This window comes from Dreissena polymorpha, chromosome 4 (assembly GCF_020536995.1).
Source record: "Dreissena polymorpha isolate Duluth1 chromosome 4, UMN_Dpol_1.0, whole genome shotgun sequence".
In the NCBI taxonomy this organism is placed as follows: Eukaryota; Metazoa; Mollusca; class Bivalvia; order Myida; family Dreissenidae; genus Dreissena; species Dreissena polymorpha.
The window spans coordinates 140,646,898-140,673,894 of NC_068358.1; the positions used below are offsets into that span (position 1 = coordinate 140,646,898).

Genomic DNA, 26,997 nt, shown 5'->3' on the forward strand with positions numbered 1-26,997 from the left:
AATAAGTTCCAAATGCATAGATTTAGTTAACATTTATAAAATGAAGCGATCATCAAGTTGTTTGACTGGTTGATTTATTTGTTTTGATTCAAGTGACATGACATCGCAACGAATAACGTCTTTAGAAAATATTTCGTTGCTTGTTAAGTTCAAACAACACTCGAGTATGTGCAGTTCTGTAAATTTTCATCTAAAGTTGTGACTGCATGCTATGTTTGTTTTCTCTTCAAATTAAAAAAAACTGGATACCGAAAGCATGATTGGGATTCAAATAGCTTTTGTTTACGTTGCCTCAAAAGTCCGTTTTACCCGTTTTAAATGTCAGATGTTCAAAATCATTTATTTTGTGCTCTACCCAAAACTCAAAAGCCGCGTAAAGGGTAATGCATTTACTAAGCGTATATTTAATGTCGAGCGCTTTCTTAGTTACTAATCACGGTGAAACATAAAACAAATGAGTTTTGTGAGATTTTCTTTTACATATGTCTATGTCATTTTAAGTACACATCAAATCCTTAATGAAGGACGCCAGACGTTGTTACTATTTTATTAAAATGAAAACATTTGTACAAAACCATTCGATCAGTCGATATGTTATTTATACTTTATTCCACTAATTGTATTTACCTTTCTTCCAGCGTAATAAAATTAGTTTAAAAATAATAAAAGAGTGCTTATCTATCCTAACATTGTTTTGCTTGTGTTGCAATAAAACGGTTGAATAGCGTCATTTTACTGCTGTGTGTCAATGGCTTTCATGTATTTTTTATGATGAAAACAATCGACTGAGAATGGGTCTAATGTCCGTTTAATACGAGGGCTCACGATTCCATTATAGATATATCTCCGATATATCCACCGCTAATGAATTAGAATTGATCGCATCTATACTCTTGAATCTGTAAGAGAGTAGTAGATTAGATAAGAAATTGTTCACGACTAAAATGGGTTATTTCTTGCGATTCTCTTTGAAAACACGCTAAACAAAACACGTGATACAAAGGCCACACCGATTGTTTTTTTCAATTAAACACAATCAATGCTCCGAATTTCGATATAAATTATACAACTGTGTTTATCACCGCGTGTTCCGGTTGTAAATATACTCAATAAGTTATATAAAATGGCAATGATGGTATAAGATTGGCTATCAGAGGGAAATGGTTTCACAGTAAACGAAAAAATATTTGTTCTCCTTATGAGGTCAACGGTTGTTTGTCTAAAGACGAACTGAACTTGATTGATTATGCAAGCGAATAGCTATAATTGAAAACAAAATACTAGTAATATATTGTTCAATTGGAAAACTTAACTGTTGATTGATTGATTGATAAGTATCTCTTGTTTAATCATTGTTGGTTACATTACTTGATAAGACTGTTTATGTATCTTGCAATCGCTTACACTTACGATTCCAAGTGCAGAGTGTTGATATGAAATAATATCGAACGAAAGTCTAAACGGGTAAATATAAGTGCTATTTTTTCAGTATCGTCTTGATGATTGTAGTTTGTTCAAATCAGGTATTAAAGTTGTAACGCAAGGCTTAAAAATGAATCGTCAAATCTTGTACAAACCTTGTAACAGCTGCAGAAGCCACATTTATGACTCAATATTGATGACAAATTGGTCAGAATTGTTATCGTCACAATATCAAGACCATGTTCGAATATGGTCTGAGTGGGATAAAGAAATAGGTCACCAAGTCAAGCCTTTGCCATGGTCATCAAATTTTATTAAAATGCAATCGAACGGTCGTCTTATACCATAACGACAACAATAAAATTTAACAGTGAATGCTCTGCATTTTACAGCTTTCTCGTAGTGCCTTATGAATACTTCATAAAGTCTTCTGTTAGGTAAAATAATTATAGTAATACAAAGTGAAGTAATCGAAGCGAATCATGTACCTCTTGGTCAAAGATTATTTGGTTGTATGAGGTATAAGTTTAAAAGTAAACTGGAACAAATGGACGTTGACGTATATATATATATATATATATACTTGTGTAACACACAAAAAAATTGTATGGCACGTCAGGTACACACAATAAAATCACACATATAACATTATATAACGGTTTTTACCATAATGGATGCACATACAATATATAAGCACAGGAAATCTGAATGAATAAGCATATAATTGGTATAAGCTTTATCAATTTTACTTTATTTACATTGCTATGGATAAATATTTATATTACGTTTTTATAGAATTAAGTGTGTTATTGCTTTTTGATTACAGTTCATTAACCTTTCGAACGCTTAATAAACCGCACGAAGACTCAGTCTTATGTTAATAATTAATTTCATTTAAAGAAAATGTTCCTTGGTATACGGTAATGCACCTTAACACAAATCACATATCTACCATATACCATCGAATTCTTCTTTATCATCTATTTATCACACAATAAATTGTTTCTATTAGAACTAATGAACACTTATTTCGTGTTAATATCGTAACTTTTGAGTAATAATCGTAAAAAATAGAAAGAATTATGATTGAACGTTTTTTTGTTCAATGCTTAGCTATTTTATCTTGAAAAGTATAGGAGAAATAAGTACGATATCTGAATTAGCGCTGAGAACATGTTTCATAACGTTTTCAAGCTTTTAATGAAATTACAAAAACACAACAGCTGTGTTTGTAAACCACAGTAACCCTTACTGCATTTTGAAGTCAAACACCAGCTAAATCCACATTGAAATAGTCGGTCTATTGATACTTGAAACGATTACGTGCCTTGGAAAAATAAAACTTCGTTAAAATAACAGATTTCTGGGTTTTTATTTTATTTTACGCTTTCAGATATTTACCTGATTTTTGGAGTGTGAGTCTACTATAGTCTACTTGATTGACCTAAAATAATAGGATTTTTTTTTCAAATGGCAAGATGTACTATAAAATAACTGACTTGCAAAAAGATGAGTTTTAAGCCGTTATTTAAGTAATATAGCGACAGCCAGTGTGCCTATCCTTGCATCCTGGTAATTTTTCAGCAAAATTAAGTGTCTACTCAAACACAATTAATTTTTCTAAGTAGAAGAGCGTATCTATGAACACTTGTTAAACGCAACAAGGGGCCTGATTACTAACAAGAGCACCGCCTTGCGGGTGCAGACCGCTCATCTATTTTTCTTTTTAAAAGTGAAGGGACCTTTCTCAATTTCAATCAAAAATGAGGAAGGGGTGGCGTTGAGAGGGTGTATAGTGTGGGGGTGTGGTCATTTATTACATTATCTTCCAATAATGAAAAAGAAACGCTAAAAAAAATATTATTTTTTTTTTTGGGGGGGGGGGATTCTTGACGGTATTTCAAAAATAAAATAATAAAAAATATATATATGTTTTTTAACCGTTTCCAAAAAAAGGGGGGGGGTTGGGACGGGGTATAGTGTGATGGTGTGGGGGTCATTTATTAGATGATCTTTAAAAAAATTGTGGGGGGGATTCGGGGGGGGCATGGGGGATGGTTTTGGTGGAGTCTATTGTGGTATGTCAGGTAAGAGTAGTTTTGTCAAAGTATCAATCAAATCTAATCATAAATAAAGAAGTTATGGCAATTTTAGCAACATTTTATAATTTGACCTTGAGAGTCAAGGTCATCCAAAGGTCAAGGTAAAATTCCTTGCCAGGTACAGTACCCTCATGATAGCATGAAAGTATTTGAAGTTTGAAAGCAATAGCCTTGATACTTTAGAAGCAAAGTGGATCTAAACACAAAGTTTAACCATATATTCAAAGTCAAAAAAGGGCCATAATTCGGTAAAAATGACAACCAGAGTTATGCAACTTGTCCTTTACTGTCCCCTTATGATAGTTTGTGAGTGTTCCAAGTATGAAAGCAATATCTTCGATACTTTAGGTGTAAAATGGACCAAAACACAAAACTTAACCAAATTTTCAATTTTCTAAGTAAAAAGGGCCCATAATTCTGTCAAAATGCCAGTCAGAGTTACATAACTTTGCCTGCACAGTCCCCTTATGATAGTTAGTAAGTGTTGCAAGTATGGAAGCAATAGCTTTGATATTTCTGGAATAAAATGGACCTAAACACAAAACTTAACCAAAATTTTCAATTTTCTAGGTATAAAAAGGGCACATAATTCTGTCAAAATGCATGCCAGAGTTATCTAACTTTGCCTGCCCAGTCTCCTCATGATAGTAAGTAAGTGTACCAAGATTGAATGCCATAGCATTGATACTTTCTGAGAAAAGTGGACCTAAACGCAAAACTTAACCGGACGCCGACGCCGACGCCGACACCGACGCCGACGCCAAGGTGATGTCAATAGCTCATAATTTTTTTTTCAAAAAATAGATGAGCTAAAAAAGAGTTAATATTAGACTTGTGGGACAAACATTCTTTGCTTAAAGCATATTAACCTGAAGTTTGTTTAGGTGACAAAAGAAAACATGGCGACACAGGAGGACTTGCTTGGGATGGTTTTAATTGTAATACCATCCAATTTAATAAGGGGGGAATGTGTTAAAAACATGCATTTGACACAAGTCCTCCTTTTGCAAAATAAAAGCTAATAAAATTTGATATGAGGAATGGGTTAAACATCTAGAAAACTTAAATTGTAATACACAATTAACATTTGTTAAATGCAAAGACTAGTTTTAACACAGAGGACAAGTATTACACTAAAAAACTTCAGGTTACATAACTTAATAAACGCTAACATGGTCTAGATGTCTACCGTCGTAGTTTATTGAAAAGACAGAATGTTATTCTAAATTGGAAAAACACATGTTTTTTAAATGGAGATGAAACACCATTTTTTATTTGGCAGCATTACATGAGCAAGCACACACAGAGTAATTGATCCGAAAGTCAGACAGGGTACATTCACACACCGGAAACCAGTTAAATCAGGTCCAAGGCCCGTAACTTTGCAAAAAAGAATGCACCGGAACTAAACTCGAACTTGATCTGTAAGTGATGGAGGTAGACTCACACACCAAAAAGACGGTGAATATACGAAAGCGTTTAGGAAAACAAACGCACTCTAGAAACGGAATGCCGGATGGACGGACAGTGCGACTGCTATATGCCACCTCACCTGAGGAGTACAAACAAATCTTTACTCAATCTTGAATGAATGAACGATAAAGGATTTTTAGTTAGAAAATTGTGTATACGAATTATGAGTCGCAAGTTGATTATACAGACAAAGAATAATGCAATCTGTAGATAAGATGAAAAATGCATATTTAAAGAGTTTCAGGTAATCTTCAATTAAAAACGTTTTTCAATATAAGTGAACATGCCGCATAGTCTTCAAAATATGCCGAACGGCAAGTGCGCAAGTTTACTGGATGCACATTATTATCGGACAAAGCGAACTGGGCAAAGGTGACTATCAGATAATGTCTCGAGGTTTATGATTTAACTACAACTTGTATTTGAGCTGGTCATCTTGGTACTAACGTCATTTTCAAAGCACACTATTTTCAATCCAAATGTGTGCTTATCCGAGTCCGACATCGGATTTCCCAATTCATCTTTTCAATTCAGTTGCGTGTAGGACAACCATATGAACCATATATGTGAAGCATGTCCTGGATTTTGTATTCCCTGTTTATCAATATGCGAGGCAGATACATTTTGGACATAAAACGATACTTACGAAGCGCTCTATGTGCCATTTATACGCATTTTAGTAAGACATTATCACAAAAATTGGCTCGCGGGACACATGGTTCATGTTATGAAGACAATATTTGAAATGCAAACAGACAGCGGTCTTCTGAGAAAATAGTAATTTGGACAAAATGTAATTAGTAAGGTTTTCGTATCCATGTATTTACTTCAAAGCGATCCTGAAAAATACAGCAGTAACACAAACTGCTACAGCACTGTCCCATCGCAATATTTTTCGTAAAAAAATCGTGATTATACAAATGATAATATCATTTTTTTATAATGTTGACTAAAAGATATGTGTCTATGCTCATAGTATATTACTTACGATGCATGTTTGAACCTTGCTTTCACTTAGTCAATCATTTATTATTCAAAAGACTAAACAATCGGTAATAATGCACAGTGTAGATTAATGCATACATAAATACATATTGAAGAAGACACTGATACATCTGAACCCCTAGCTTGGATGAATCGTTTAAGTGACGTTTCTTGCAAATTTGAAATAAGTGTATAGAAATGTTAACTTGGTTCTTATCTGCCACATACAAGCGACGCATATAATCTGAATGTAAATTGAGTCATTTGAGCTTTGCGAAATATGTTTTCAAGATATCCGTGATAATACATGTTCAGTTGTTCGCATGCTACCGCCTGGTTTACGTTTCACAATAAATGTTAAGTTTGAAACATATTGCAAATTGTGAACCATTCCGTATATGGCATGTACTATAATGGTGTACTTTACAGAACCGTGATCGTTGAGTACTACATTATGAATAAAACAGCATAATCAGGGTGCAGGATCACGTGACTTTGTTGGGTTTTCCCAATTAAACGTTAGTGGATGTATTTAAAACATTTTATATTAACAATTTCAACTAGTGCAACAAGCCAGATTTTTTATGCTGCTTAGGCAATGTGAAATATATCAGAATTATTTTATTAAATAAGCCTGCGTTCTTGATAAAAATATCATGTATACTGCACGACTATTCGTCACGCAACGTGAAATTTTGTCACCGTTTTCACACGTATTCACTGATTTTTTCTTATACCGTCACAATCTGCAAGGAAAACGGTCTTTTATGCACTTTTTTTTTTAAGTTAAGTACTTAACGGTGTGTTTACATTCTGTCCAGCCTGTGTGTAACCCCTTGAAAACTCTGTTGATTCTGTACCCCGATAACATACTAAAGTCTGACCGCTTAAAGGTTATTCATGATATATTACGAACTACGACAGTCTAAAAACATTACACGAATTCGTCTGTGTTTAACCTATCATGCATGTTTGATCTTAGCTTGAAGGAACCGTAGAGGTCACGCGAGGTGAAGCAGGGCCGGCCATCTGCGCCCTGGCGTCCGACAAAAACGTGGACTTCATTGTCGTTGGCAGCCGGGGCAAAGGCATGCTCCGACGAACGCTAACCGGAAGTGTGACAGATTACATCGTACACCACTCAAACATACCAGTGCTTGTCACGCGCCACAAAGATCACTCGAAGCATCACGGGATTCATTTTCACAACCCGTTTCATCGCGAGCACAAGAAGAGCGAAAGTCGTGAACACAAAAAGAGCGAAAGCGACAGCGTTGGGAAAGGAGGCTCGAAAGAAGAATCGCATAAAACTTAAGACCTGCTAAAGGCGAGTCATGTCTGAATAACTTATATCACTTAATAATAATATGACTGTAAGAATTAAATCATGTAATTAACAATTAACACACATGGGAAATAACCAGCAATATGTTTATTGATATAACCTGTATAATTCCTGTTCTTCAGTCTAACATGTATTATGGTTGTATTTTGTTCTGTCTGCAATTGTTTTGGGAAGTAATACTTGTCATTATCTAAATATAATTCATTAAAACAGTTCAACTAGTTTTTTTTAGCTATTTTGAAACACACCTTTATAACATTCATTTATGGTGACATTAACCCCATCCACTATTTAGGCAAGCCCACGGCAGGTAGTATGTTGCTACCTTTAAAGGGGCCTTTTAATAGACTTTGGCATGTATTACAGTTTGTCATTAAATGATTTACATTGATAGATGTTAATATTGTATCTAAAATGAGTCATGTATTTATGCTTTATATAAGCAATCATCGTCTATCACAAAATATAACGACAACAACAGAACTCTCTAAATTATTAAATCGTTTTGCTTTGCAACTAATTATAATTTGTTTATAAATCGTCAAAAATACGCATATAATAGATATTTTAGAGCATGGTAAATGTTCAGTATTACTATTCTTCACAAATATCATAAATAAAAAAGCCCCTTTAATATTGACCCTATCAGCCCCATATTTATCCCAAACGATGTTCAGATACAAGGTACCCATGTTTGCAGTGTCATTAAAATCACGATGCAATTTGATTAATATCATTATTTTGCGATCGCACCATACCACGTATAAGTTGTTTGTAATTTGCACATTGTCACTTCAATGTAAACGTGTTTCATTTGCATGCGAGGTGTTATCAAGCAAAAGTGTATTACCGAATATGAGATGCTGGCACATTGAATTATTGAAAATTAATGAATAACGGACAATGAAAGTACACTTCTAGTAGAGGTTAAATGTAGTACTATTCACTCCAGATCATTTTCACTTCATTTTTAATTTTTATTGCTATTTTATGCACGACAACCGCGAATTTAAGACACATTTTTGGAGTGTATTGTACTGTGATAAAATAGGTAAGTACGGGCATGGCGCACTTTTAGAGAAACTCACAGCGAATTCCGTTCGCTTTTGCATGATGAACGAACTCAAACAAGCCTTTCTTAGTCCGTGTTTACGCGATACACGCCATTAGTTTCTATGTTATTATTATTGTCCGCTAGGGCGGACATATCCGAACGTCTGCGACATGCCACACAGTACATAAGGGCGTATACGCAGAATGGCAGCAGGACGGCCAACACAAGGAACGCCCATTCAAGTGACACACCCACTGTCAGAAGGATTGGTACCACAACGCACACGAGGTTCTCATGTGGAATCCCGTGCATTCCGTGGAAAACTAACAGCGTTCCTGGAACAACGGCATAAACAAGCTCTGTAAACGCATACGTGTGTAATTTTGTTAAATTATTGAATTTTTATAGAAAATTAAACGCCGTTGCTTAGCAGTCAATCAGTTCAAAATACAATTCGACCATTAGAATACCAAATATTGAAGCTGTTTGTTTTAGAGAACTGTACAATTTCTTCTTTATGACTTTAAAAGAGGAAAGCGAAGGCTAATACGGGGCATTTGCATTTTGAGAAAACATTTTATTTTAATAGTATTTGTTAACTGATTGCTTAAGACATGTGTTTCTTAACATAAATAATAAGTAAATACAAAGATGAAAAATGGATTTATGAATTAATTGGTAGATTGAACTTAATACCGTCCTTATTCCCCATTTATGTACAGTTTGTCAACCGGTTCCGTATAATCAACAGTTCCGATTTATTTGTATTTAATTTTCCATAATGCTCCAATAAAAACAAAATGTTAAGTGTCTAAGGGGAACATTAGGTAAAGGAATAAATTAACACAGTTTTATCAAGAACGCTTTTGTATTATGCTTACATGGGGGATAAATGCAGCAAAAAGTTAACCGGAACTGATTACATGAGTTACGTTTTGAAATGTGCATATGGATATAGAAGGCATTATTATTTTCAAATAAACTTTTTGCTGATTGAAAACAAATGCAATGACAATCTTTTGAAATACTAACTCTAAAGTTGAATGATTTTTAATAATTTTCCAAAGGGTGAACTTTAACTGGCTATTTTAGTAAAAAAACTGCATATGCCGTCTGGCCTAACCTGTTATCATACAAAATAAATTTTACCATTTTTTTTTTACATCTTCTCACATTAACACTAAATCCTGAAGAAATTATTGTGGTCGAATTATTTTTTTGCCGGGTAATTTTAAACTGGTTGACTGACTGTATTATCAGTCTTTCCATTATAGGAACGAATCTCATTCGTACAAAACATGCCCATTTATTAATACATAAATATCACACAAAACAGTATATTACATCGCATATTATAGTTTACTTATTATTCTTAAAATGCGAATAATGAAAACGACAAATAAACCTGCCAATGCATGCTTAAGTATTTGTATATATATATAATTATATATATAATTATATATATATATATATATATATATATATATATATATATATATATATATATATATATATATATATATATATATAATGAAAAAAAACCACACAAACGACGCTTAATCAACTGTTATATATTTGAGCCTTGTTCTGAGAAAACAGGGCTTAATGCATGTGGGTAAAGTTTCATCCCAGATTAGATTGTGCAGCCCGCATCAGGGACGACAATTTCCGCCTGAACTTGATTTTCGGTAAGGTGCGACTTCCTTGAAACTAAAAATACCATAAAGCGGAAAGTGTCGGCAGATTGCACAGACTAATCTGGGATGACACTTTACGCACATGCATTATGCCCAGTTTTCGGAGAACGCGCGTGCACCTAATGCAACAGCACTGGTCCTCATGATTAGAATCACTACATAGATCATCCCTCCATTGCTCCTGTTCACGGTCTCTAAGCATCCGCCCACGTGTCTCGTCCACTCCATGACGTTGATGGTAAACAGGAACACAGACAGGACGCCGTCAGCTATCAGATATACGTTGACGTAAACGTCGCCGTAGCAGCGGGCCATTCCCAAAACGCCTGAAGGGACGCCACGCAGAATGTTGTACTGGTCGTTATCGGCAGATATGAATATATTTCAAAGCAATTGCTCAATTCAATATTGTTTGTTTAAATTTCTGCCCTCAAATAGTTTGTAAAGAAAAGACACTCTTTTATGAAACAGTATTCATTAAGATCACTAAAAGTACCAATTATAATATTCACTTAACTCGAACAGAGAAGAATTATGTGAGTTTTTTTCTCATAACAAATATTTCAAAGGAAATAAGATTATGCCAAATCTTACAAACTTACAAGACAGCTTTATTGATAGAGTTCATCAACGAGCTATACTTCTCTTTTACACTTCTTTTATATAACGTATAAGGAATAGAATAGTTAATTTAACTTAGGTTCATCAAACTCATCGTCATAAACATGCATATACAATAATAACATGCATTTGAAGAAATTAAAAGCATGCATCATTTCGAATAAAGATCAATTTAATTACAAAACAAACAAGGCTATTGTCAAGCAATATGGTCCCCTACCGGTTCCACCATAGTCAGAAATTCCACCATTTTCAGATTATTTTTTTGGTTGCCATAGAAACCACAATTTTTGACGTAGGAACAAAATGAAATGACGTGCATAATGTCCATATTGCCATCTATCCATGTTGCAAGTTTCATGAAAAAATATTAAGAACTGTTAAAGTTATCGCAGGATCCAGAAAAGTGTGACGGACAGACAGACAGACTGACACACAGAGCGCAAACCATAAGACCCCTCCGGTGAAACCGGTAGGGGACAATAAACATGTTTTCGTGAGAAAGTCAAATGGATGAGGTTAATACATAACGACTACCTAATGTTAAAGATAAGTGACATTATTTGTTATAATTTGTTACAAATAATTGTATCAATGACCGGTATTACATTATTCTTTACCTATTTTCAATGTGAACACTATTATTATTCAATACTATAGAAAAAGAAACCCCGCAATTTAAAGCTTTTTAACTAAACATGCCTAGTTTTCTTAACACTACGTAGTTCGATAAACTTGACCATATTTAGACGGGATCTATCATAGAATTCATGTATTTCTAACATCATATCAGTCGCGTTCTAAGAAAACTTGGCATACTGCTTGTGCGTAAAGTGTCGTCCCAGATTAGCCTATGCAGTCCGCACAGGCTAATCAGGGACGACACTTTTCGCTTTTATGACATTTATCTTTAAAGGAAGTCTCTTATACACGAAAATCCAGTTAAGGCGGAAAGTGTCGTCCCTGATTAGCCTGTGCGGACTGCACAGGCTAATCTGGGATGACACTTTTCGCTGTGCATTATGCTCAGTTTTCTCAGAACACGACTCATATAATAAGGTCATTTAATACTAAAGTGATATTCATCCTTTACGTCGTCTAGGTTGCATTACACACATTTGCGTTGACCTCTGACCTCTGGTGTCTTCCCGTTTCTACCGAAAATTTGTGAGACGACAAACAGTAATTTAGCAATAATGTTCCTATACTTTTTATTTTTAACAATACCAAGATACGATGAGCTTTCAAATTCAGGGTTTAATTCCATATGTAAAATCGTTGATCTAGATGATGTGACCGTCCATTTAGTACATTGACATAGAGGTTTCATTCACTCCTCTTCTTTAAACTCCACTCCTCTTTCCTCGTTCCCACGACGTACCAACTCGGGGAATTGAGTTAAAATTGTTTCTTAGCTTTGCACTCTTCTTTTTTTTATCTCGTTCCCACGACTTAAGTCGTTCTCACGACATAACTAACTTGGTCCCTTGAGTTACTAAGCATTTCCCTCGAGTAAACATGCCGTGGGAATGAGGTAGAAAAAAAGAAGTGCATTAAAATTGAGGAGTGTATGTCACTTCTATGCCATCGTAATTGAGTGATATACTGGTCTCGCATTCAGTCTTTGATTAACGGGATTATATGAGAAGTGTCTATAGATTCTTGGAATAGCCATACATCGGGAAAACCGGTTGGTAAAAATGTCCCGTACTTTCGATGACAAATTGTTTGCGTTACTTTTGTTTTCAACGTATGTTTCCGGTTTTACAGTGTAGAAAAATAGATATTGACATATCTGTTAATATACTAGTATAAGGGAACTCGACGAACTGCTGCGTAAAGCAATACACCATATTTCGAAATGTATCTTTAATATTACACAACTTACGATGGACGAGCTCGCTGTTTTCCGCTTTGATAAATCCATAAATAGTTTATAATGGATTTAACATATGCGTGAAGTAAATTAAATATGACATTAATAGGAACGTTCATGTCTATTGTTAGGGTGAACAAAAATGCATTGCTGTTAATATTTTACCTTAACCCATTTATGTCTAGTGGACTCTCCCATCCTTCTAAATTGGATCAATTTATTTCCAAAATTAGGGATGTCTAGTATACTTATTTCTATATTTTAAATATTTCTTACAGAAATTCCTATAAGCAAACAGTGTAGAACCGGATGAGGCGCCGCATCATGCGGCGTCTCATCCGGGTCTACGCTGTTTGCAAAGTCCTTTTTTCAGGACGCTAGGCATAAATGGATTAAATATAGTGTACTTTTTTGCGGGCACAACGATACACCGCTTGCCATGACAATGTCAAGGTAATATTGTTCACAATTTTTAGTTTTCTATACGAATGAAATGGAGATGTCAACCTAAAAGCATGTTAGAAACGCGTGCAAAAAAAATCAACAATAAATAACAGAGCAACAGAAAACCAATACCATTCACGTGAAATATCAACTTAAAATGCATCTAACAAAGCCTGTCCAACCTGCAGAGAGATAGACTATTCCAAACACAACATGCAGGAAGATGAAAACAGTATCATCGCAGCGAAAATCTAGAAAGAGATTGAAGTACAATTAAAGCCACGCACAACTAAAAGCATTTGACGCGGATATAACTAAACAATAATATTAGACATAAAACACGGTAGAAGATGTGTAAATTAAAATGCATTCAAAAACGGTATCTTGATATTTGATACGAATTTTACATTATGAAGAGAGAATATATGCTTAAGGACAATAAACAACAAACGAAAAAGAAGTGAATTGTTTTGAGAGAATTAAATTTAACTACAAAACACACACGCGTTTAAATATTCGTACATATGGACGTTATCGGATTATGTATAATGCTTTACGTTTTTGATATACCTTATTGTTTCTTCAATAGTAAATACTAAGTTATGACATATTTTATATTTCCTTAATGGCACAGATGTATGACCAATATATAATTTCATGTAAGCATCTCGGTAATCATCATCCCCCCCCCCCCCCGAAAAAAGCAATAAAAAAATCCGATTTTCAGATTTCTTCTTAACAATGCTCTTAAAATTCGTAGTTCAAGGGACCTATGTAAAGGGCATGTATTTACATGAGCAGTATTTGTGATTTATCTCTGTGGCCATTCGTTTCCGGAAGCCCATAAATCCCTGCGAATGCTCGGAGTTCTTTCGCACCATGTCAGTGAAGGAGAGGTTCATGATGCTGTCCGACCGGGCTATTGAATTTCTTCGCGTCTCCGAGAAGTGACCCAGATGAACGCCGGGATCCACATCGATATAAGGGGTCAAATGAGTGTCTGAAAGGCGGCTGTTCCCATAGTCCAGAGTTCCCTCGTCAAAACTACCACCTGCATGCACAATAATAACAATAGAGATAAGAGTGCTCTTTTAATGAGGTCACATGCATCTATAATCAACTGGAAGTCTTTCAGTAGTGGTGGACTTTAAAGAAACATCCCCACGAACTCGATAACATATATAATTCCTCATGTTCAGGAAGAGGTGTTACGTGCATATACTGTGAACATTTTCGGTCAACTATCGTACATGTAAACAGATGATTTGTGTGTTTTCAAGAAATGTGCGTTGACGTTTAATTTTACCCCGCTTTTCTTATATTATTAAATTTTCATGCTATACCAAATGATAAATTCAGTCGTACCGATATATCCAAATCGGAAATGCTGCGGGTTGTCAAACAAAGCGTCGAAGTCCGGCTCGGTGCAGTGGAAGCTCACGGCCCTCGTAAGCACCGGCGCTACCGGTGTCGGCGGTATGACGAAGATGTCGACATTCTGTTGCACGTTCTCTAATGGAGTCGAGGTGGCGCGCGGTGCTACCGGAAGAGGTAAAAACGCTCTGACTAAAATCGTAAGAGTCGTTACTTTTAAGTCAGTATGCGCTTGTTTGTTTAGAGATACAAGCAAAAAAACGAAATACAGTAAGGATATCATTCGCTCGTGAATTTCGTATTGGAAGTAAGTTGGATATCCTTAATGAGCAGATAACAAAGACATGTTCTCGAAACTAGAAACAGGTTTTATGTTAAAACATCAAAGCACTGGCGTGTACTTCTGTGTAAAGTTTGTAGTACGTTTCGCGCTACGGTTTGTATGCGCCCAAACCGCTATGTCTCGATATTTCGACTTCATTCGAGGTTTTATTCACCAGTATTAAATGTGTATGCATTGGGATTTACAGACGCATTCAGCGATATATTTTACAGGAACAAAATGCTATTGATGTACACTCTCTTTATACACTACCGTGACATTGAGCGTGCATGCTATACAGTATTTACAGTAATGATAACACAAGACATATCCAACATAAGATTTAAGTTTAGCCATAAACTAAAAAGGATTTAGTATGGCGAAAATATAATATTTTTACGATCATAATAAAATATATGCAACATGCACACTATTTGAATGTAAAGTAAGAAAAATAGCAACAACAATCAAACCTCGTTCGTTTCCCGAATGGAATCCATAGTTAGCAAACGCCATTTTTTTTCAAAAGCTATATGAGATTTAATATAAGGTTTTCCAACAAACCACAGCGCTAGTATTCGTAACTTCAACTTGAAAATCATTAGCAAATCGCACAAATCTACGTCAAGTTGTGTAATTTTTATGTAACTGTACATAAATTCAATTCGCGGCTATGGGTGAATGATTCGTTATTGACCAGTAATTTTCATATCACGCCTAAGCTATATGCTGTATGCCTTTGGCGATATGAGATTTCGTCGATTTGCGAGTATTTTAAAAATGAATCCGTTATTTATTTACGTTTGACTTACAGTTGATAAAAATAAATCAAATAGCTTGTGCAAAAAAACGTCGCATCGTTTGATGGTAGTGTAAAGTTTTGAACAGTTTTCGAGTCATCGTTTTGCATGTAGCAAAAGTACATTTGATATTTTTTACTGAACACACGAACCATATTCACAAAGAAAAAATATTCGAACATTAATCGTTTTTCTATGCCTCGTCATCAAAGGTCTTCCGATATAAATCGGTTTCTATGGTTTTAAAAGTTGTCGAGAATTTAACCTCGACGCAAGTGTATTGTTATTCACGTAGTTCGTAATTACCGTAAGACTTTTCATTTACCTGCTGTTCAAAATCATCGTCGTTAATCTAAAGAGTAAAAGGGAGACTTCTCCAAATAGGAACTTTACAAGCCATTCCTAAAACACTATTTAATAAAGATATAATTATTTGCATCACGTAAAATTATAAATCACGTACAAGGGGAAATAAGCATATTTAGAAACATTAAAATGATAATTTAAGAAGTGGTTGTTGGCCACTTGTTAAAATGTTATTATTTTATGAGTGCTAGGCCTTGATATACTACACGATTGAACATGGCTTCTGAACGGTTCTTGAAACAATTATATCATTTCTAGATCTATTGGCCGAGGAAGCAACGTTTACCATAAACCCAGAGGACGTTTTGGTGAGTTTTAGTCTAAACTTATCTACTTTAAACGTTTCTCTAGTCCGTTTCCTGTAAAAAAAAACGGAACATAGTGTCTTTGGCGAGACATAAAGAACGCATATTGCTTGTCGAACAATATAGACACTCATATATAATTATACATATATTATTAATTCATGTTATCATAGTTGAGACTAAACAAACCTTGTTACCAAGTTGACAGGTTGTAAATGTAATACGGAATGTCAACCTTACTATTGGCTAAGGGAGATAATAAATAACATCTGAAAAGAAAGAACACGTAAGATTTAGTTTTCTTTGAGCTATTTTTGATAACATAAACTTAAGCGAAATTGGTGCGTCTTATCATTACAGAAGGCACTTAACTAGAACTGTTAGACATTAGCTAAAGGTAGGCAGGCAGACAGATAGGAAGAATGGTAAGTAAGTAAGTGAGTGAGGGAGTGAGTGAATGAGTGAGTTATTGAATGAATGAATGAATGAATGAATGAATGAATGAATGAGTGAGTGAATGCATGAGTGAGTTTGGGAGTGAGTCAGTCAGTGAGTCAGTGCCTGAGTGAGTGAGTGATTGACTGACTGATTTTATTGATCTCTGCAAAAAAGATGCCAGTGAAACTGCAAACGAGCGTTGTGTCAGGAGCTCCCATTTTCACGACTGAGACCGCAACACCTTGAGTTATTTATAGTGGACAGGGTAGCTCCTGACCTGCTGCGATAATGCTGGCTGAATATATGTGTCTTGCTCTGAGAAAGCTGGTCATAATGCATGTGCGTAAAGTGTCTTCCCAGATTAGCCTGTGCAGTCCGCACAGGCTAATCAGGGACGACACTTTTCACCTAAACTAGATTTTCGGTGGACTTCCTTTAAACGGAAAATACCATTTAAGCGGAAAGTGTCGTCCCTAATCTGGGACGACACTTTACGCACATGCATTATGACCATTTTTCACAGAACAAGACACATATCAAATGATCCATTTTCGTATGAAATAAATACCTGATTTATGTCCATGAGACGAAACCAACCTTCGTTTCGTGACGGGATATTTCATCACATCATTAAAGCAATCAAGATACGGGGCAGTTATTTAGTACCGTTGTGAGACAGGCCATATTATACATGTTTATCTGTTACACACAATGGAGGGGCATTGAACAAAATAGTTAGCATGAAGCAAGTTAATCATGGTCTATTCATACTAACACAATTCATGGGTTAAAGGCTAGTAAAAGAGTATGTTATATGCGATACATTTAATTATAAGTACGTGTTCGCGTGTTTACCAATACTGTGGTGTTCGTGATTGAAGGATACATTTCTAATTTTGTACCAAAACGAAACTTCTTACACCAAGATCAAACCTATTTATTTAAAGCTGTGACAGGGTTGACCCTACAAAAATGTTCAAATGACTTAATTTACTTAAATGGATCGCATTAAACTATACCAAAATTGCCGTCGTGAACTAGGACCGTGTAAGGAAATGCTTGTTTGATTCTGTTAACATTATCCAAATAATACTTTGCCTAAATTAAACTCTGTCCCGATGTTTTGGAGATTCATGTATCAGTATCTTCTTTGATAGTATTAATTCTACCGATGTTTCTAATTGACGGGTTTGTACTACCTAAATATCATTTTAATTGTTCATTTTGTTAATGCTTGTAATTAGCTCTTTGAACGGTGTCTTTATAGGACATGTACGCGGTAGGAACCCCAGGTGTAAGGTATTGCCAATACAGGCCTGTTTTCGTATTTGTTAATGTCAGGATTACATGTATATTATTATGAATTTTATGTTAATTTTACCGTAACCCAGGTTTAATTAAACAATAAACCAAAGTAAAATTACTCAATATCAATTGCATTTTTTTAAAGTTTACACTCATGTTCATACCATCGAAGGTGAGTTTTACTGTATTTTTTACTTCATGTTCGATTTCTATCTATTGGTATTCATACTCCTTCCATCGTCAAAAAGCTTGAGCGGCAGATGTGAAAGATAATAATCTTAGATATTTCATTTAATGATTGCAAGGTTGACCCAAGCAACGTGTTGGTGGCGATGCTGCAGTGACAGATGTTTCACGTCCACGATTGATCGAGGGTGCGATGTTTATTAAGATAATGACCAAGGCCCATAACGACAAGTTAATGGACTCCGTGACTATTCTCCTGCAGACCATAACGACACGTTAATGGACTGAGTGACTACTCAGTGTGCGCAAACATCTGTGTTTATGCGCTGATGTCTGTTTATTGTCGCAATACGAGATGCTGACCTATTTGACAATCCAACTTTTTATTGGGCAAAGCCAATAAACGCTGATAAAGCACACAAGCACGAATCGTAATGCTTTGTTGAAATGATTGTTCATCTCAACTACCATAATTGCATCCAGCCGTATTTGATTACCGTTCGCAAGGTTGAGGTATATTAAAGCTCCACATCCTAAACAATTTCAATTTGATTGTTTTGATGTCGTGGTTTCAAATGGTTAAAACAGACTACTGCAACAATATTACACTCGCAGAAAATAAAATAAAAATAAAATAATTCAGTATTTAGTCTTCGGATTCTTTCGGTGCATCCGATACATGGCGATGCTTCTAGAATAAATAGAGCATGCATACTCCGTTCGTTCATATAATTAACAGTATAGCGTCCTTTCGAACCAAGAACTTTCGAACAATTAAATGCATTTTTTCAATAAAGAATGCGTTTTTTTTAATATAAAATACGTCCTTTCCTTTTAATATGAAAAAAGATTCACTCTAAATGCATTAAAAAACATTATGTTGATTTCAAACATACTCAGAAATAAAACACATTACGTCATTGATTTAATGAAATTCACTGTTTTAAGTCATACTATTAGCTAAGTTAAAAAAAACAACTCGAGGATCAGCGTCACGCGAAAATAGGTCTTTTGCCATACGCACAATCTGGTCATATGATACGCTGTCCGCTATGAAGTCAGCAAAGCCTCGCTTTTTGGTTAACTAGCAGCAAACTTTAACAAAGAACAGGCTACATTATTAACAGGAACCATACATCTACCTCTACTACTACTACAACTACTACTACTACGACGACACTACTGACGACTACTACTACTACTACTAGACTACGACGACACACGACGACTACTACTACACTACTACTACGACACCACCACCACCACCACCACCACCACCACCACCACCACTACGACGACTACGACGACTACACTACGACACTACTACGACGAGACGACACTACGACTATACTAATGACACGACTACTACGACCTACTACGACACTACTACACAACTACTACGACGCACTACGACTGACTCTACTACGAGACTACATACACCTACTACGACTATACGACTACACACGTCACTACTACTGACTACGACTATACACGACCACGACTGACTACACGAACTACACTACATACTACAACTACTACTACTACTACTACTACTACTACTACTACTACTACTACTACTACTACTACTACTACTACTACTACTACTACTACTACTACTACTACTACTACAACTAACTACTACTACTACTACTACTACTACTACTACTACTACAACTACTACTACTACTACTACTACATTGTACTTCTATTCTTAAAATAAACAGCGTATTAACTTACCGCTATAAAATTCCTAAGTTCGAAATAATATTACTTTTTTGTTGGTGATTTATAATTATTAATCGAAGCTATGTTTGATGAATATAGAAGATCTGTTTTTATTATTTGGTATGGGTAAGGATGTTCGTAATTATGTATATGAAAAGTAATCATACTTTCAGAACACTATAATAAGTTGTTTGTTTTTTGTTCTAATATTTTGCCTTGAAAGATCGTTTATTGCACTTAACAAGCTTGCAAATGCACTCTGGTCTGAATGGTAAATGGAACAACAGGTAAATTGATTAAAGCATCTTTATGTCTAGTCGATTGAAGTTCCGAGAGTGTTCTAATGGTAACGTTAAGAAATATTACCTCTATACTTCAATACAGAAGTAAAACAATGCACGCCTGTTGTACCACACACGGAGCTATGGTAATACTTATATTTATAACCGTTATGTTTGTTGAATGCATTTATTAGAAAATTGCAACTGCAATAAACATAAATAGAGACTAAAGGAGCCTAATTGTTAATGTATTAAGTTACTAATTACGTGACAGAAGTTTACTTTCACGGGGAGTTTTATTTAATTATATGCAACTCACTGTAGTTGCGCATACAATTATTCACAACTGCATTAAAGTGACAAATTGGGTTTATACCAATTTACGCTTTTCTATGTTAACATTTTACTTTTGCTTATGAATGATTATTTGTGAAACAGAACACAATATATCTGGAAAAGAAGAGCCAGGAGTAATATTCGATTATTCTTTAATATTTTTCCTTGCAAAATGCTCATGTGATATTTAATTAAATTAAACAATGATTTTCAAAATACGTTATTGAGTGGTTTATGTATAAGCATCTTTTATTTATACAACTGAAATAAATAGAGGATATTGCAATTCACACGCATTATCGTTTCAGTATTGTCTAACATTAATTTGTCAAACATTTAAAGAAAGAAGAACAGGGTTTAATTATTAGGTGCGATGTTGCGGTTGTATTGAATTCAGATTGCTATTGATCCAAATAAGTTCCAAATGCATAGATTTAGTTAACATTTATAAAATGAAGCGATCATCAAGTTGTCTGACTGGTTGATTTATTTGTTTTGATCCAAGTGACATGACATCGCAACGAATAACGTCTTTAGAAAATATTTCGTTGCTTGTTAAGTTCAATCAACACTCGAGTATGTGCAGTTCTGGTAATTTTCATCTAAAGTTGTGACTGCATGCTATGTTTGTTTTCTCTTCAAATGAAAAAAACTGGTTACCGAATACATGATTGGGATTCAAATAGCTTTTGTTTACGTTGCCTCAAAAGTCCGTTTTACCCGTTTTAAATGTCAGATGTTCAAAATCATTTATTGTGTGCTCTACCAAAAAGTCAAAAGCCGCGTCAAGGGTAATGCATTTTTCCTAAGCGTATATATTTAATGTCGAGCGCTTTCTTAGTTACTAATCGTGGTGAAACATAAAACAAATAAGTTTTGTGAGATTTTCTTTTACATATGTCTATGCCATTTTAAGTACACATCTAATCCTTAATGAAGGATGTCAGTCGTTGTTACTAGTTTATTAAAATAAAAACATTTGTACAAAACCATTCGATCAGCCGATATGTTATTTATACTTAATTCCTCTAATTGTATTTACCTTTCTTCCAGCGTAATAAAATTATTTAAAAAATAATAAAAGAGTGCTTATCTAGCCTAACATTATTTTGCTTGTGTTGCAATAAAACGGTTGAATAGCGTCCATTTACTGCTGTGCGTCAATGGCTTTCATGTATATTTTATGATGAAAACAATCGACAGAGAATGGGTCTAATGTCCGTTTAATACGAGGGCTCACGATTCCATTATAGATATATCTCCGATATATCCACCGCTAATGAATTAGAATTGATCGCATCTATACTCTTGAAACTGTAAGAGAGAATATTAGATAAGAAATTGTTCACGACTAAAATGGGTTATTTCTTGTGATTCTCTTTGAAAACACGCTAAACAAAACATGTGATACAAAGGCCACAATGATTGTTTTTTCAATTAAACACAATCAATGCTCCGAATTTCGATATTAATTATACAACTGTATTTATCACCGCGTGTTCCGGTTGTAAATATACTCAATAAGTTATATAAAATGGCAATTATGGTATAAGATTGGCTATCAGAAGGAAATGATTTCACAGTAAACGAAAAAATATTTGTTCTCCTTATGAGGTCAACGGTTGTTTGTCTAAAGACGAACTGAGCTTGATTGATTATGCAAGCGAATAGCTATAATTGAAAACAAAATAATATATTGTTCAATGGGAAAACTTAACTGTTGATTGATTGATTGATAAGTATTTCTCGTTTAATCATAGTTGGTTACATTACTTGATACGACTGTTTATGTATCTTGCAATCGCTTACACTTACGATTCCAAGTGCAGAGTGTTGATATGAAATAATATCGAACGAAAGTCTAAACGGGTAAATATAAGTGCTATTTTTTCAGTATCGTCTTGATGATTGTAGTTTGTTCAAATCAGGTATTAAAGTTGTAACGCAAGGCTTAAAAATGAATCGTCAAATCTTGTAACAGCTGCAGAAGCCACATTTATGACTCAATATTGATGAAAAATTGGTCAGAATTGTTATCGTAACAATATCAAGATCATGTTCGAATATGGTTTGAGTGGGATAAAAAAAATAGGTCACCAAGTCAAGCCTTTGCCATGGTCATCTAATTTTATTAAAATGCAATCGAACGGTCGTCTTGTACCATAACGACAACAATAAAACATAACAGTGAATGCTCTGTATTATACAGCTTTCTCGTAGTGCCTTATGAATACTTCATAAAGTCTTCTGTTAGGTAAAATAATTATAGTAATACAAAGTGAAGTAATCGAAGCGAATCATGTACCTCTTGTTACATCTTTGGTCAAAGATTATTTGGTTGTATGAGGTATAAGTTTGAAAGTAAACTGGAACAAATGGACGTTGACGTATATATATATAATTGTATGGCACGTCAGGTACACACAATAAAATCACACATATAACATTATATAACGGTTTTTACCATAATGGATGCACATACAATATATAAGCACAGGAACTCTGAATGAATAAGCATATTATTGGTATAAGCTTTATCAATTTTACTTTATTTACATTGCTATGGATAAATATTTATATTACGTTTTTATAGAATTACGTGTGTTATTGCTTTTTGATTACAGTTCATTAACCTTTCGAACGCTTAATAAACCGCACCAAGACTCAGTGTTCTGTTAATAATTGATTTCATGTAAAGGAAATGTTCCTTGGTATACGGTAATGCACCTTAACACGAATCACATATCTACCATATACCATCGAATTCTTCTTTATCATCTATTTATCACACAATAAATTGTTTTTATTAGAACTAATGAACATTTATTTCGTGTAAATATCATAACTTTTGAGTAATAATCGTAAAAAAAGAAAGAATTATGATTGAACGTTTTTTTGTTCAATGCTTAGCTATTTTATCTTGAAAAGTATAGGAGAAATAAGTACGATATCTGAATAAGCGCTGAGAACATGTTTCATAACGTTTTAAAGTTTTTAATGAAATTACAAAAACACAACAGCTGTGTTTGTAAACCACAGTCACCCTTACTGCATTTTGAAGCCAAACACCAGCTAAATCCACATTGAAATAGTCGGTTTATTGATACTTGAAAATATTACGTGTCTTGGAAAAATAAAACTTCGTTGAAATAACAGCTTTCTGGCTTTTTATTTTATTTTACGCTTTCAGATATTGACCTGATTTTTGGAGCGTGAGTCTACTTTGGTCTACTTGATTGACCTAAAATATAAGGATTTTGTTTTCAAATGGCAAGATGTACTATGAAATAAATGACTTGCATACTTACCCCAGATGAATAAACCAAATCGTGAAAAAGATGAGTTTTAAGCCGTTATTTAAGTAATATAGCGACAGCAAGTGTGCCTATCCTTGCATCCTGGCAATTTTTCAGCAAAATTAAGTATCGACTCAAACACAAATAATTTTTCTAAGAAGAAGAGTGTATCTATGAACACTTGTTAAACGCAACAAGGGGCCTGATTACAAAAAAAGAGTTAATATTAGACTTGTGGAACAAAAAATCTGTTTTTAAAGCAAATTAACCTGAAGTTTGTTTAGATGACAAAAGAAAACATGGCGACGAAGGAGGACTTGCTTGTGATGGTTTTAATTGTTATACCATCCAATTTAATAAGGGGGAATGGGTTAAACATGTATTTGACACAACTTAGTTCTCCTTTTGCAAAATAAAAGCTAATAAAATTCGATATGACGAATGGGTTAAACATCTAGAAAACTTAAATTGTAATACACAATTAACATTTGTTAAATGCAAAGACTATTTTTAACACAGAGGACAAGTATTACACTAAAAAAACTTCAGGTTACATGACTTAATAAACGCTAACATGGTCTAGATGTCTACCGTCGTAGTTTATTGAAAAGACAGAATGTTATTCTAAATTGGAAAAAAACATGTTTTTTAAATGGAGATGAAACACCATTTTTTATTTGGCATCATTACATGAGCAAGCACACACACAGTAATTGATCCGAAAGTCAGACAGGGTACATTCACACACCGGAAATCAGTTAAATCAGGTCCAAGACCCGTAACTTTGCAAAAAAGAATGCACCGGAACTAAACTCGAACTTGATCTGTAAGTGATGGAGGTAGAATCACACACCAAAAAGACGGTGAATATACGAAAGCGTGTAGGAAAACAAACGCACTCTAGAAACGGAATGCCGGATGGACGGACAGTGCGACTTCTATATGCCACCTCACATGAGGAGTACAAATAAATCTTTACTCAATCTTGAATGAATGAACGATAAAGGATTTTTAGTTAGAAAATTGTGTATACGAATTATGAGTCGCAAGTTGATTATACAGAAAAAGAATAATGCAATCTGTAGATAAGATGAAAAATGCATATTTAAAGAGTTTCATTTAATCTTCAATTAAAAACGTTTTTCAATATAAGTGAACATGCCACATATTCTTCAAAATATGCCGAACGGCAAGTGCGCAAGTTTACTGGACGCACATTATTATCGGACAAAGCGAACTGGGCAAAGGTGACTATCAGACAATGTCTCGAGGTCTATGATTTAACTACCACTTGTATTTGAGCTGGTCATCTTGGTACTAACGTCATTTTCAAATCACACTATTTTCAATCCAAATGTGTGCTTATCCGAGTCCGACATCGGATTTCCCTATTCATCTTTTCAATTCAGTTGCGTTTAACATTCTGCATAATAAGAGAAGAAATACATCATTAATCCCGTTGATAACACTCTCGATAAGGAATAAATGTCAATGTATACAGTTAACATTTCCATGTATCTGGGCATGAATAGACTTAGTTAAACAATCGACTTTTTTATGGGGGGGGGCACTTACGTTGGCAATCCGTATTAACCCATTACTACTGGTCACAATTATTTATAACAAAGTTTAGCTTCAACCTAAGAGAAGTAGGAATCTTGGAAGATTACATTTACCATACCTTACGGACAACCATATGGACCATATATGTGAAGCATGTCCTGGATTTTGTATTCCCTGTTTATCAATATGCCAGGCAGATACATTCTGGACATAAAACGAGACTTACGAAGCGCTCTATGTGCCATTTATACGCATTTTAGTAAGACATTATCACAACAATTGGCTCGCGGGACACATTGTTCATGTTATGAAGACAATATTTGAAATGCAAACAGACAGCGCTCTTCTGAGAAAATAGTAATTGGGACAAAATGTAATTAGTAAGGTTTTCGTATCCATGTATTTACTTCAGAGCGATCCTGAAAAATACAGAAGTAACACAAACTGCTACAGCACTGTCCCATCGCAATATTTTTCGTACAAAAAACGTGATTATACAAATGATAATATCATTGTAGTTTTTATTATGTTGACTAAAAGATATGTGTCTATGCTCATAGTAGATTACTTAGTACGATGCATGTTTGAACTTTGCTTTCACGTAGAACTTTGCTTTCACGTAGTCAATCATTTATTATTCAAAAGACTAAACAATCGGTAATAATGAACAGTGTAGATTAATGTATACATGAATACATATTGAAGAAGACACTGATACATCTGAACACCTCGTTTGGATGAATCGTTTAAGTGACGTTTCTTGCAAATTTGAAATAAGTGTATAGAAATGTTAACTTGGTTCTTATCTGCCACATACAAGCGACGCATATAATCTGAATGTTAATTGAGTCATTAAATAGTGGATTTGTTTTGCTTTAGGTAGATTATGGATTTAATTATGAGAGATCAGAGATATTAATATGTAATTGATATATAATGTCAATGTTACGAGTGGATTAAATCTCAATACACTACCCAAAAACATTTTTTTATATTATGCTTTTTTACACTTTGTTTGAGAAATAATATTTGGCTAGGTATTGGTACTTGTCATACATGCCCGCTGTGTTTCCAGTATCAGCATATTGCTTGATGTTTGTGCAGAGCTGAAATCAGAAGCCATTTAATCACTTCCTTGTTCCTAGGTGGGTTCTTCGGCGTTTGTCTACAACGGGAATTAGTGTGGGGGAGTTGGCTTCAATCCAAAAATTGTTTTTGTCTGCTTCTTTCAAAAGACGTTGATGGAAGTGTTTTGTACAGTCTCTCTAATGTGATCCGATCGCTCTTTGGCTGTGCAATCAAGAGGTTATATGTGGAACACCTCCAAAAGGGCTTGAGTAAACTGCACCATCTTGTCGAGGAAAGCGGTCTTGCTCACATCAATACGAGGTGTGCCCTCAGGCCTAGAACGATGAACCTTCGTACTCGGAAGCCTCATCTTGTAGCAAACCAGCGAGTGGTCAGTGAAGCAGTCAACACTGTGAACGGTGCGGGTAAGGATGACACAGTTCAATGCAGAACGCCTGTTTATGATCAGGTCGAGCTGATGTCAGTATTTAGATGGAGGGTGTCTCCAAGATGCTTAATTCTGAAGTTTGTTCTGGAAGAATGAGTTGGTGATCTGGGGGTCACGATATGAGCAGCGTCAGAAGTCACTGTCCATTCTCATTCATCTTTCCAAA

At 34.7% G+C, this 26,997-nt stretch overlaps 2 protein-coding genes across 5 annotated transcripts in view; one reads left to right on the forward strand and one right to left on the reverse strand.

Annotated features, from left to right (window-relative positions):
- LOC127877607 (stress response protein NhaX-like) overlaps window positions 1-9,798 on the forward strand; it is a 33,746-nt gene extending 23,948 nt beyond the window's left edge. Inside the window, exons 4-5 of one of the 2 annotated variants that reach the window (XM_052423647.1) lie at window positions 6,964-7,308; window positions 8,525-9,798. In XM_052423647.1, coding sequence (XP_052279607.1) covers window positions 6,964-7,296 — 333 coding nt within the window. In that variant the 3' untranslated portion in view covers window positions 7,297-7,308; window positions 8,525-9,798. Of the gene's footprint in view, window positions 1-6,963; window positions 7,549-8,524 lie in introns of those variants that run through there. The other variant, XM_052423645.1, reaches the window with a different exon arrangement.
- On the reverse strand, window positions 7,396-15,347 carry LOC127877606 (uncharacterized). Of its 3 annotated transcripts, none has more exons than XM_052423642.1 (6): window positions 15,188-15,347; window positions 14,384-14,557; window positions 13,812-14,069; window positions 13,201-13,269; window positions 10,197-10,403; window positions 7,396-8,715 (listed from the first exon to the last, which is right to left on the reverse strand). In XM_052423642.1, exons 1-6 carry the CDS (start codon window positions 15,228-15,230, stop codon window positions 8,465-8,467), a joined length of 1,002 nt encoding a protein of 333 aa, XP_052279602.1. In that variant the 5' UTR covers window positions 15,231-15,347; the 3' UTR covers window positions 7,396-8,464. The 3 variants fall into 3 exon arrangements, with proteins under 3 accessions (XP_052279602.1, XP_052279601.1, XP_052279603.1); XM_052423641.1 differs by having other exon boundaries at window positions 14,384-14,584; XM_052423643.1 differs by lacking the exon at window positions 13,201-13,269 and having other exon boundaries at window positions 14,384-14,584.
- Between the last annotated feature and the right edge of the window lie 11,650 nt (window positions 15,348-26,997).